The 13850-nt window shown below is 49.8% G+C and overlaps 1 protein-coding gene across 4 annotated transcripts; it reads left to right on the forward strand.

Annotated features, from left to right (window-relative positions):
- Positions 1-390: 390 nt before the first annotated feature.
- Positions 391-13454, forward strand: LOC128273401 (guanine nucleotide-binding protein subunit gamma-e). 4 transcript variants are annotated; one of them, XM_053011350.1, is made up of 3 exons: positions 391-549; positions 3233-3353; positions 12101-13454. In XM_053011350.1, the coding sequence occupies exons 2-3, from the start codon at positions 3241-3243 to the stop codon at positions 12204-12206; spliced, it is 219 nt and encodes a 72-aa protein (XP_052867310.1). In that variant the 5' UTR covers positions 391-549; positions 3233-3240; the 3' UTR covers positions 12207-13454. The 4 variants fall into 4 exon arrangements, with proteins under 4 accessions (XP_052867310.1, XP_052867311.1, XP_052867309.1 ...); XM_053011351.1 differs by having other exon boundaries at positions 431-538; XM_053011349.1 differs by having other exon boundaries at positions 538-670.
- Positions 13455-13850: the final 396 nt, after the last annotated feature.

Consider the following 13850-nt stretch of genomic DNA (forward strand, 5'->3'; position numbering starts at 1 on the left):
CACAACTGCTCCAATAATTTAAATCCAATACTTTGTTTCAAGTCCCCAGTTTTATGTAACGGTCAATCAATTTATTAAAATGACCATCGTCGGACCGTACTTCTTTGCGACTGTTAATTAGTTAACCAACTGTGGGGGATGAAAAAGGAGAAGAAAACAGAAACAATAGATCGAAAATAGCCTTACATCACCGGCTGGCCGGCTGGATGCGTTCCGTTCGTTCCTTACGCGATCGAATCATTTTCATACATTTTACCATACCATGTTACAGAGCGCCACGTGTTACACGTCCGAAGCGAGCTTCCTACATTGCCCAGCGACCGAAAGCGGAAATACGTCCTGGCGCCGTTGACAGTGCCGGGCTGCTAGGCCTAGGCTGCTGGACTGGGTACGACGAGACACGCCATGCACCTGGGCTGATAAAGTGCTGCCAGTGGTCACCGGAGACAGTCACTAAGCGGTGCCCGACGCGAACGGTTCCCTCCGGAAGGGCTTCCACAGTATCGGATCAGAAACCGACCAGTTTGCCCACGGAAGCGTAACTTTGGTGTAAGTGGCATTACGAAGGGCCTACGGCTGATAAGACTGTGTTTTCTCCCAAACGGACCCGGCCCCGGAAGCCGGAAAGAAGCAACCGAGCGACACCACTGTGACTGTGCGATGAGAAAGTGTGAGGATTGCGATATTCATTTGCTGTCACTCGAAAGGTGTGCGTCGAGAGCCGTTATCAACGCTTAACAGTTGATAAGCAGTGCGCCGGTGGTCGTAACGGGAAAAGGTCACAGCTCGCCACACACTCGATCAGAGAAGATCGGTTATTAGACGCACACCAGTTTGATGGTCGCCTCCCGTCGGTCGGTTGGTGCCAAGAATTTATTTTTAACAATCAATTAGCGCTGCAGGTGATACGTTGCGAGCAGCGCTAAAAAGCGAATGGTGCGACCATTCCATTCCTGGCTGATCGTGATCTCGTGACGGCAAATTGTGGTTTATATGCAGATCGCGGATCGTAAATGCCAACGTTGGTGCGCGCGATCACGTTAGGAGCCGGTTCGGTTGAACCACACTTAACCCTGCGGTTTGATGAACCATTACCTAATTGGTGTCATCCGCCATTCCGCCAGCCCTACTTCCATCTCGTTCCCTCACTTCGCCACAGTGAGCGATCTTTCGCGTTCCTATCTCAGGCACCGACGGAGGCTGCGTGCCCTTTGCTTGTTTGACGTTCCTGTTTTTTCTTTTCTTCTCATGGCAAATTGAGATCGTGTAGTGAGCATTGAAGATCCAGCGTGATCGATGGTGTGGCGCGCGCCCCCGTGTGTGTGTGTGTGTGAAAATGCTCTCGTTAGTGCCGCCGTGCCGAAAGATCTACAAACTGCGGATGCTGCGAATAGCGAGCGAGCCAGAGGGAAAGAAAGAGAGCGAGAGCACCAAGCAATGCGTCTATTTCGCACGGCTGCCCTTGGAGGAGCGGGCCCTTCATTAGCCATGAGCTTGTTCCACCTGCCTGTCTGCCTATCGATTTTGCCTTGACATGATCGCTCTACGTTTCTTTCTCTCTCGCTCTCTCAGCCACTGTTGCTGCGCTTAACCCATTTTTCGATGCACGATCGCAACGATTCTCCGTCGCGATCGTTCGCAACTGCATCTCTTTCACACCCATCGTGACTATTATCGCTTAACACCTCCGTACTAATATGGTCGAGGTTCGGTTAGTAAAATGCGATAAAACGTAACGCTTTTGCCTACAATTGGGAACCCCGCAAGGCACGATCGTGTTGTTGTGTCGATGGTGTAGTGTGTTGCAATATTTACTGCATTCTGTTTGTTGTAGATTACTCGCTTATCGCAATGTGCACACGGTTATCGGTTATCAGCACACTGTTGGCCTAACTGTAAAATATCGAAATCCAGCGGATCGTATGAGAAGCTTGACAATGAGACGTAAAGCCCGCCGTCCACACGTAACGTTTTGACTGCTACTTTAGTCTGTGCAATCGCATCGCACAGACAAATCGTAACGTGTGGACAGCGAAATTGCACCGACTTTTGTCGTTGTTGGCCGCAGTTTTAGAAAATTAAAGCAGGCGAGCATTAAAGTCGTACGACTTCCATACATATGTGCGTGTGTTGATGGTGGTTTGACATGTTGACATGTTGATGCGGGAGATTTTTACGGAATTTATCGATATTTAATCATTGCTTCGCTTTAAAAGCCATTTCCGCGATCACTGTGACCGATAAGTGAGCACAACGTATCGGGTTGGCGACGCAAATCGGAATGAAATCGTAACTTGTGGACGCTCCACAGATTAGTATGATCCGATAACGACTTTGATCTGCGCAGACTAAAGTAGCAGTCAAGTCGTTACGTGTGGACCGGGCTTAATAGTTTGACAAGGTGTTTCAAATTTTCAAATTAATCACTCAACGTAGAAAGGCTTGCGTGTAACGGTTACTTTTAAAATATCATCGTGTTCCATCAGTTTTCGTCGACGAGACCAGATCGGAGACGGAAAACCCGTTCGTCGATTCTCTATTGCGCATGCTTTCCAAGGGGAAAATGCTGCCGAGGAGAGTGGCCAAACCAAGGTTGTGTGTGTCCCATCTCGCGGGTTACATGTGCCACTTGAACCCCCAGTGAGCGAAGCGGCTCGAAGCAATGGGCATGCGTGGAATTTCCATGTTTTTCCAGCTCGTTCACCCATCGAACGTGGGGCAGCCGTTGACCGTCAACTCTAATTTTCAGTATTGAATGTTGTCTCCCTAAAGTAAACATTTGCATCTGCTGCAAGGTTTCCCAGATTGTTTTCCCTGGAATTGACCTCCTCGTCTGGGCAGGCTTAGCATCGAAAATTTCCCATCAACCAACGGATGATTCAAACCAGCTACTGTCCTTCCACTAACGATGGATCTACTCTCATCTGGCAACACCGCGTTCCCGTACAGCAACATGCGGTGGTTGGGCTGGTTTTCCTCAGTTTTTCATTTCACTTCCCCCCGGCAAACGAAAGGCAAGGCACCATACGGTCACATTTTCACACCCCTTCGAGGGCCAATCGCCGCACACACACAGAGGCGTGCGCACACAAAAACGATGAGACGCGCGCGCGAATGATAAATTCCATCCCCCTACGGTTAAGGCGGGTGGCGGCCACACGCACACACCGGCAGATGCACCACCCCTCCGAATCTAACGCGCCTGGCGCGCGCTGTCTGTCTGTGCTTCCAGGCACCACCATGGATCCCAGTATTCTAGCAACCATGGACCGTGACGCACTGAAAAAGCAGATCGAAAACATGAAGTACCAGGCCTCGATGGAGCGATGGCCGTTGTCGAAGAGTATCGCAGCGTAAGTACCCACCAGCGGAGAGCCCCCCCGCGCCCCCCGGTGCAGTGCGGTCCCATTGTGTGCCAAAGTAGGACTTTATGATTTGCCCAAATTATGCCTCCCAACATTTATCACATCCTGTGCCAAGTGCCAACTACGATTGCAAGCACCGTCGGTGTGATCATCACCAACTTCATCGCTGACTTCATCAGAGTAGCCGTCGCCGTCTGATAGAAGTCGATAATTTTGGGGTGTGTATGCTCTGCAGCCAGCATCGGTTGCCCGCAAAAAGTGACAAGTGACTCGCCGTGCGACCGCCGACACGAAGAACTCAAGCGTGTGTTAGTCAGTGTTGTGCGTGCGTGCACGTTCGCAGAACAAAGCAATAGGACTGAAGCACCGTCCATCCGTGTGTGTGTTCGAAGGATGTACCGTGTGGCCGGAAGTGAAGCAATGGTTCACGGCTCAGCAGGCGCCAGCACGAGAATCGCCCCAAGCACCGCGTCTACTGCGGACGGAGCGGAAAAATCGATACATCTAACCCCCTGGGATGCGTTTGCTGGTGTTAGTGTACCCCGACGGCGGGATTCCTCACAGCCGACCAAGGAATCGACCGCAAGGACCGGATGACGCGGTGAACACTTTTCCTGAGCCCCACGCGAACAAAAACTCACAGCTCACGGGGGTGAAGAGTTTGTTGCACAATGAATGCGTGTTGGTGCGGTTTCGTTTGCCTACTACGATGAAGCGTCACCGTGTGTCACGCTATCGGTTCTTATCTGCGGTTTCTTGCCGTCTCCAAATCATGCATTGCGCCGCTGTCGGTGGTGGTGGTGAGCTCACCGCTCGAGACACAAATAGGGGTTGCAATGCAAGGGGTGGAGAGAAAAACAGTGCCAAGGTAGAACACCCCTGTTCGGGGGGCCTATTCTTGGCGGGGCGTGAGAAAAACGCCAAGACAAAGAGCGCAGGAAGCGGAAAGTGTGGGCCCTCCCCCCATAATTACGGCTCTTATCGCCATTATCGCTGGCCGGCGGTCATTATTGTGATGGCGATCGAACACAGCAACCGTGGCGGAAAGGTTTCAAAACCCCTTTTTTAGGTTGCAAAAAAGTTGGGTTATGTATATTGCCTTGCGATCAACTATTCCAATTCGATAGTAATCCAATGGGCACCATTTTTCGACAAACAGTGTGGAGAACTGGCTGAAGTTGTGTTTCTAATTTAGAACACCAGTTCACACCAGGCCACCGTCTCTAGTGCAGGTGTTACTTCATTTACACCTCCATGTTTTCCACGCTTGCCGACCGACCGCCGGTACTTGCGATCGACATGAAACGGGATCGTTTGTTTTATTTCGTAACACTGCCCGGCACGATCCGCACGATCGCAGGATCTCGTGGGACCCTGAGTAAACAGCTATTGATCACTGGCACTGACTGGTGCTCTAGGGCCAGCCAGAAGGGTTTGCGATTGATGATTATTGTTACTGCGCCGGATTGCATGAAAGGGGCTGCCCCGACGAAACTATATTTATTGTTCCTAGATATGTTTCTAAACATGCCGGCTTTTTTGTTTTGCAGTTCCTTTTCTTCGTTTTTTCATTATTTATTTGGCAACTCTGGCTTCACTTAAAAACACACCCCGAGCGAGAGTGCTCAACATCAGTCGGGAGTTCCTGGGCGTAATTGCATGTCGTTTACCTGCCAGGACGGACATCACATCCGAATACGCCCGTCGTAATGGTCGCGCCCGCCATTTAGTACAGAAACAGCGACTGGAGATTGCCGTGCCACGAGCAGAAATTGATTGCGAAATTCATTACTCTTCTCGTACTTGTGGCGCCCCGGCTCTGTGTCTGCGTGTTGCCCTTCGCTGCGAGCAACTTAATTGAATCGCGTGGGATTATCATGATTTAGCAGCGAACCGAGCGTGGGCTGGAGGTCGGATCCTACGACGGCCACAAATTGGCCGCGGCGGCGGCGGCGAATGTCAGCAGCGAGATTACAACACGCGAATAAACCGCGAAGAGCCATCGTTGCACGCGTCGCGGCCATCATTATCCTTCGTCCTGTGCCCCGAAAAGCAACTGGTCGAAGCCGAATTGGGCCGGGGCGATGATGGTCGGTAATGCCGGTTGGGCTTAATAATTGAGCCGCCCTCCGGGAGAACCACAACTGGCCCACCAAAACCGGAACGATTTTTGGCCGCTGGTCAGGTCGCTTCAGGACGTGGGCGCTTTGTGTGTGTGGTTCTGTTTTGTGACCGAAAGTGGAAGTATAATTGCGATGCGATGACAGGCGCCCTTTTTGGCGCCGGACGACAAGATTGGCTATCGATCATGTGGTTTCTGAGAGAGAGAGTGTCATCGACGGGTTTTGTTGTCGTGTATTGCATGATGATAGGGGATGCTTACAACAGTACCGAACCTCCCATCATGAAGGGAGATGAGTTGCTTGCGTAGCCCACCTTTGAAAATCAATCAACCTCAAGACACGTCCAATAGGCAGGTAGAAAGCACAAGCAAAAGTTGTGCTTAGGGTGGCCTGTCTCTGCCTTGTTCAACACGCTGCACGCAGGCTCACGGACGACGCTCATTAGAAACGGACTGTGAAGAGGACAGCACTTAGCACTAACGATGCACACTGATGGGGCACCTGCACACAACCCGCGTTGGTGGTTGCTGAAGAGGTCAGGTCCCGTCAGTCCAATGAGACTGGTGCAGACTTGTTTGCTCGAGGATATTCCGAGCAACGGTTATGTGGAAATGGCTACACGCGTAAGTCATCCCAGGCCGGCGGGGCCAGCGAATGGGTTGCGATTGGTAACAGGAAGCCACCTGGAAGAACATTATTCTCGGCGTCCTGCCAAGGTGGGCCAATCTAAGGCTCATTGCTGGGGCTTTATAATCCGCCCCTAACTAACAGTGAGTTATCAAAGCACAAATTTAATCTCTTTCAGCGACATTCTGTAAGACTTTTAACCGTTGGAAACCATAGACATGGCGAGTCAACTTCTCGTTTAGAGGAAAATTCTTTGTCCAAGAAATGCGTTAAATACCCCCCGAAAAGTTGCTCCGCCGAGCAGGGCCAAGAATTCCTCGACTCGACCAGATCGACTTGTTAAGAAACTTTCCGCGCAAGGCTCCCGAGTGTTGGATGGAAGAAAACGAATACTAAACCAACTAAAACATTACTAACCGTCCACTAACCAGTCTAACACAAATGCATGCAACAGCACTAACAGTAGGTTAAGAAAAAGTGTTTTAGGTTAAGAGAAGAAACCCCATTTTAACATGCCTGACATGCCACTAAACTGCTAAAACCAAAAACTTTAACCCAGCTAACCCCCCAAATGGAGTCGCCCAAGACGCGGGCGTACGGGCCTGGCGAGAAAATCACGTTTTCATCGCGGCACGGTGTCGCTTCCGGCCTTCCGGTGGACGGGCCGGGACAATATCCGCAGCATCAACAGACGGTGATTGAATTTTTAATGAAAAGTAATCAAACCGGAGCTACTTAGCGGAATAAACAACCCGCGGCGAGAGTGGCCGCGGGGGCGTTGCGACTGAACGCGACGGGACACACGAACTCCTATGCCAGGTGGGTAGACTCATTAATTCTTGGCCGGGTGCATCCCCACGATCCGGTGAGCTGAGGTGAGATGGTGGTGAGGAAAAGGCTTTCAATTCTCAAGGCACACGCGGCACGTGATGGCGCTTGGGATGCAGCTTGTTGTGAGTCCCCGTCGGGGACCCTACTGATGATGATGGGGAAATGACACTGGAGCCGATTGAAAATGGGACGCGAAATCGGGAAGAAACGTGACTGCAGAAAATGGCGGAAGCAATTTGTGTGATCGAATGCGCTGTGTCCCTACAGCGCACCTTAATTGGATCGCAATTAAAAGCTTTTCCCTTGTCCACCTTGCGAGATGCGCCGACGGCGTGAGAACGGCGTTCCACCATCTTTCGGCGAACGAACGAAGTTTAACAGGATTGCGAATTGGGCTTACAAGGGCTCGCTCTAACCACTAAGATGGGTAACGCCATTGATCGATGTGTACAACAAACTACCCTTCATTAGCCTAATACGATAAGGCCCGGCCATGGAGGATGGTTTCGGGGGGTGTGGGATACGTGACATCATTTCGCACGGTTCCACGCCCTTAGGAGTCGATCGCTTCTTCAATTCGGTTGATTGATGGAGAGCAATTTGCCGTCGTCGTCTCTTGACGCCCGCACGCGACGTAGCTAACCCGAGCGTGGGGTTGTGCGCCCGGGACACGTCTCCGTATTAACGGATCGAAATGTTTCCCTGGATATCAGACCCAGGGACGGTATTTAATTACATTCGGGCCACAAGAAGATGTGGGCCAGGATTCTCGGGCCGGTTACTCAAGAATGAGGTGTGGTCCGGGCTTATGACTGGCACAGCCGAGTGCGTAGCTAAACGTCCTTTGATGTTATTCCCTGAATTTGTTATGAAATTGGAGAAATATTTTTTTACAGGAATTTAAAGGCATGTAACATTTTTCCCCAATCCACCAACCCAAGTTTCGCCGTTAGTTTAGTATTTTTCAACCCAATTAAGACCACTCAGTAATTGGACAGTAAATTTTGGTAATTTTGTGCGCCCCGACCTTCTGTTTGTCCGTGTGTCCGTGTCCGTAAGCCGTTGTCTATAAGAGCAAAACCAATAACTTTCTTCATGGCCGTACAACACGACGCCTTTATGGTGGCGTTTTATGTCCCGGCCCGGCCCGGTGTCGTATTTTATCCAGCATCATCGTGGGTAGGGCAGGTCCCGGTTTGGTGTCAAACATCAAAGCCCGAGTCTCAACATTCCCCGGGTCCTCGTGGTAATGCAATTGCGCGGCCACTGAGCCGCGAAAGAATCATGTTTATTTCGCTCCGAAACGGCGTTTTCCCCGTTGTTCCCGGGGCCCATTGCCAGCCAGAGACCGAATGTCATTCGACACAAAAGCATGATTGGAAATGCCGGTGAAAGGTGCGTGAAACATGTTCACGCATGGTCACACACGATCACGGTTCGAGCTCGAATTTTGACGCCGGTCCCGTTCGATGCGGTTCGGTGTCCTTTTTGTGCCCGGGAATGCTGCTGAAAAACTTTTGAAACACGCGGCCACAGGAACGGTGTTTTTTTGCACCGCCAAACCTTTCTGTCAAAACTCCTTGAAAGTTGATTATGTTTCTGTTATGCTTCACCGTTGTCGATCAAATTTAGCCGTGCGCCGTGCTTATGCAAAGCCCGCCACCGGAGACGGTCGTTGAAGTTGAATTGAAACACGCCCGAATGAATAACCATTATCTTAGCTTTTTTCCGCCGCCTTTCGCCGTTCTCCTCGATTTGCATTCCGTGTTTTACAACTCTCTCAACGGGCCCCCTGCAGAAAAACGGACGGAAGCCCGCGCGGTTCCTGAGCCGAGGTCCGCAGCTGTCATCATCGTTGGTCCCGGTGCCCCGGAGGACGGTGGGTTTTCCATAATTTAATTTGCCCGTGTCCCGTCTGGCCACCGAACCGAACCGGAGTTGGTGGCGCAACTGTTGACAAACTTCCGGTGGTTCCGGTGGCCACCGTGCCCGGTCCCATACACTTTGGTGGCTTTCCATAAATCAATTTTTCATCGCGCAACCCAACGGGCCACGGTGGTCCAGGTGTCACTGGTGCCAGCAAAGAAAAAAAACATCCTGCAGTCCAAGAATCCCCCGAAGCCGGCCACGTGAAACGGGAATTTGATTTCTGCGGTGCGGTCTTTTTAGCAGCACGGCCAATGTTTATCGCACGAATCGAAAGTTTAATGAAATTGTTGGGTGTTAATTTGCTGGCACGTGGGCAACTTTGCAGCAGAAATTTACAACAAACTGTGGGTTTCATAACATGCGTCTGACGCGTCGACACACACACTTGTTAATTGCTTTTTGCAGTTCCGCCCACGGCCAACGGTGTGGCAATGTGTGCCGAAAATTAATTATCACCATCAGCCAAGGGCCCCCCACCACGAGTTCGTCAGAGTTTGTGCCAAAGTTGTGCGGAAAAGGAAAATAAGCGCACCGCAAATACCGAATCTGGCAGCCGACCGGTATAAAGAATTTCAAAAATGTGAGGTGTAAATTCACTTTCGCTTGCTGATGGTGTCCTCGGCACCGTTTGTATTCGCACGCAGGTTACATCCACTTTTTCTCGTCGCTAAGGACCTTCTGGTGTACCCTGTGATCTGTGTTTGCTTGCGGAAAGTCAAGCCCCAAAGCGTCACGATGGAAGAAAGGCACCGGAAGCCTCACTGGAGTTTTATTGGACGCCCAGGCATCAAGGTGTTACGCCACTTCCTGTGGCCCCGTATCAAAACCGTCACCAAAGAAAGCATAATAATGGCGTAAGGGAAGCGAGCAGACAAAGAAAACATTGCAGTCGAGCCATATTAATGCTTCAGGCAGCACCCCCACAGCCGGATTCGGCTTCGGCCGGTGCACCGTGTGACACTTGACGGCAGGAAGCAAATCCCCAGTACTGAAGGACTCCAAATGGAAGAACGTAATCACTCGGTTGCCACCCGGACCGCGTGGCCTCGACTGGCAGAATTCGCCCGTCACTCCCTGGGGCTTTTTATGTTTTGCTCGCACTTTCTCTCTATCGATCCCAGTCGGTCAATCAATCGAACCGTTCCGGCTCCAACGATCCTGGGGTTGGGCCTGGTGACATCCCACCCGAGTGTCTCGGCAGGGGATAACCGATAAAACAAGCCACAGCCACAAGGAAGAAGTCCTTCAAAACACGACGGGTTGTCGGCTTGCCAAAAGCCAGCACAGTGTGTGGACCGAGAGGACGGCGTTTGGATTGCCGTTCGAAATTGGCTCTGCGTGGGCTGTGGCCACGGCATAATCCAGAAATCCCAAAAATCTCACGCATTTTACCGGCCCCAAACGATGGCAAGCCCCACAGGCACACGCACACGCACAAAGTGTAATTTATTTAATTTCATTTTTATCACTTTCGGAGAAAGACATTTTTATTGGGCCAGCCCAACCAAGGCACAGGCGCTGCCGCCACCGGAACGTTATGTTCAAGTGCTTTTCAATGGCTAAACGGCATCAGATTCGATTATAGGGCTTTTCTGGGCTAAAGTGAAGCCGCACTCTGGCCAAATCTGCCAGAAATGTTGCGACCCCAAAGCGTTCGGAATTACATCTTCGCTCGAAATGGTTTTAATTTAATTCATCTCGTGGAAGCGTCATTAGTTTTTCTTCGATGGACCTAGATACAGATGCCAATCGATCGACCGAAACCCTACTTATCGACCTCCGTCAAAACTCGACTCGCGGTACGTGTTTTCTTGCTGATTGCTGAGCTAATGTTCTGGGAAGAAATCGTTTGCAATCGCGATCCCCGGAAAAACGGAACCGTGCGGCTTTGATGTTTCCACTTCGGTGGAGTCAAAGAAGGAAGAAATGGCCCCCGAGAGCGATGAACCAATTCGCGGCATCCAGTGTAAAAAGGGTGTTCAATCTTCTCGGTAACCAACCACCGAACCGTGGCTCGTTACGTAGCGCTTCTCCGGAAGCGTGTCCATCGGTGCGGTGTGTTCGCCATCTGGCCGGCTGCTGTTTAATAAAACATCTAATTGTAATTGACAGAAACGGTGCGAAACTGCCACGTTGGTTGGCCGGTTGGTTGGGTGCTTATTATTTATTTACCGGCGCTCCCTACCGGCCCCGTCCGTCGAATATGAAGAAAGGCTGTGTTGGTTGAAGAGGCAGAGTGCTTCTCCGGAGGACGAGTTTGCGTTGCGGAGTGAAAGTTTTCGCAAGAATCTGATAATAAATTCAGCATAGACGAGAAACGGGATGGCAGATCGACCGCACCAAGCCGCAGTCAGTTATTAATGTAGCAAGGAATGTAACATACAATTGGGACCGCAAAAAGACTTGCTTGTTAGATTCCGTTTTTTCCGCAAAAGAAAAAGTGAAGAATTGTTAGCAACTGATTATCTGTACTTAGCATAGCCTTATGGCGTTCGAACGAATGGTGATGCTTTAATCTACAAGTTGAAACAGGAAAGATACCGCCGGGCGGTACTTTTTCGAAGGACAATCCTTGGAAGCAAAAATCAAACTCCCGGCATAATGTCTGGCGCAGGTGATGATTTTTAACAAACCTCAGCCCAAAAAGCTTAAAAGGGATCAAACATACACCCTTAAAAAGCCCACAAAAGGATGTCCAGGACACACAATGAATCCCTTCACCGAAACGCTAATCTAGCGCTGTTTTTTCGGCATTCGGGACCGGACTTTGCTTGTCCCAGATGCGCTCCCCGAAAGAGTTCAAAGTGATGCTTTGTAAGGGATTTAGACAATTTCACCAAAACCCTTTGTCGGTTGCAGGCAGGTTGCTGTGCGAAAGAATGTCAGATGTTGCGCCGGTGATCATGGGAATGGGCAGCAAGGTATTGGCTAGGAAACAGATTCGAAGATCGTGCGATATGAAAAGGATAAAAGGTCGACGAGTTTGATAACAAATTCCCAGCATCCCAGGTACCTCCATCCGTGCCTCTCCCCGATCGGTTGTAATGCTTCGTTTTGTAGCCTTTTTGGTTTTTGGTAAGAATTATCGTTTAAGTCCGCTTTTCAGCGATGCTACGAAGGAGGTTGCTGTACACTAGAACAGTCCTTGCGCTCCAGCCTGTAGCCCGTTTTGTCTTCTGACCCATCTACACACACTCTCACTATTTCTCTCTCTCTCTCTTCCAGCATGCGAGAGTACGTGGAGGAGAACGAAAAGAACGATCCACTGATTCACGCACCGGACAAGAAGAACAATCCGTGGGCCGAAAAGGGCAAATGTGTCATCATGTAAATAGTGTTCTCCCTTCTACCAAACTACTACTACCCACTGCTACTACCACTACTACTAGTACTTCTTCTACTACTACTACTACTACTACTACTCACCGCTACTACCACCATCTCGACAGCGACAGCATCCAATTGTAATTTTACTCAGCTCGGGTTCAGTTCCGAGCGGCAGCGAACGGCAACCAAAGGCCAAGAAAACACAGAATCGCCGAGGCTAGTTCCGAACTCGCAATCACACACACACACATCACAGAAGCGAAGCAATCAAACAAACGCTACCTCCTCTTCTCTGTTTGGTGGCTGTTTTTTCGTTAGCCCATTTTGGAGCCGATTAAACAAGGAACAGAATAAAAACCTTCCTTTTTCAAATTATTGGTTAGGACTTTGTGGTTCAAAATTGAACGCAAAAACCAACCAACCGATGACCATGAAAGGACTTTTTGACAAGCAGCTTACGAGCGTAGGGATTTCAAAGGTTACGGTGATTGAGAAAGAAGTTCTGTTTTCATCATGGAACGTGGCATATAATTTTCACCTGGCGAAGCGAACGATGCTGCTGTGAATCGGAAACTGCATAATGGTACAATGCAAAATGTAAATTTTGTAGACGTCCCGGCCATTGTTAGGATGCGAACAATGTTTTTCGAACTGATTCACTACCCATTTTTACCCTCACTTCGATCATGGTTTCCACCGAACGCCGAAGCTGGTAGAGAAGAGTTACAGAGCGCCATAAGCACAGAGAAGAGGAACAATAGAAAGGGACCTCCCCCCCGTGGCGCGGTATGTGTATGTGTGCTGTGTTTTGCGATGGCAAGGAACTGCCACTGCGCGAAGGATTGAGCGTAAAGGCCGTGAAAATGTGCAATCTCCATCCAAGATCTGCTATTGTTTAAGGTCGTCTCAGATCGACGACGAGTCCCGGATCTCAGACGCCGTTAGAGCGAGCTCGCGACAGAGAGAGAGAATCAACGAAATGGAAGCAGCAAGCAATCTTTCAATGTGCAAAATGGATCGTACGATAAATTAATGTAAATCAATTGAAAACATTGGAAAAGAAGATGAGAAAGCAACTACATAACTTGGGCCACGTTTTCTTTACGACGTTTTTCCGTTTCACGTAACCAATCCGCCAGTCGATCGCCAAATTGCTCCCTTCTCACCGCTGCGCTGTACAGATGGGCACCTGTATAAAACTCATACACAAACACACGCACACACACACAGTGGTGCCGTATGTGTGTGTGTGTGTGTAAAAGGGCAGAAAACAATAAAACCCACCCCGCCATGCATGTCTCGTTCCATGTTGTTTCATGTTGTTTGTAGTGGTGCGCTCTTCTTTGCATCGTTTCGTGTTTGTTTGTTCGTTCATCGATTCTGTTCCGGTTTTCAGTTTTTCTGTTGTTTTTCGTTATGTTTGCCCACTTTCTACGTTCGCTTCCGTTCTATTTGATGTTTGATCGTCTTTTGGGTTTGATCCTTTCATTTGGCGCATTTGTTTGATACTGTTACGTCCGCCATTGTGTTGTATCTGTTTGTCTGTTCTACGGCTGTATAAAATGAAACGGGTTGTCTGTGTAGAAACACTGTTTCCGTTCCAGTTGGGCTTCACTTTACTTGTTCCAATGTGACTGTGGCTCTCTGG

The sequence above is a fragment of the Anopheles cruzii genome, chromosome 3 (genome assembly GCF_943734635.1).
Source record: "Anopheles cruzii chromosome 3, idAnoCruzAS_RS32_06, whole genome shotgun sequence".
NCBI lineage: Eukaryota > Metazoa > Arthropoda > Insecta > Diptera > Culicidae > Anopheles > Anopheles cruzii.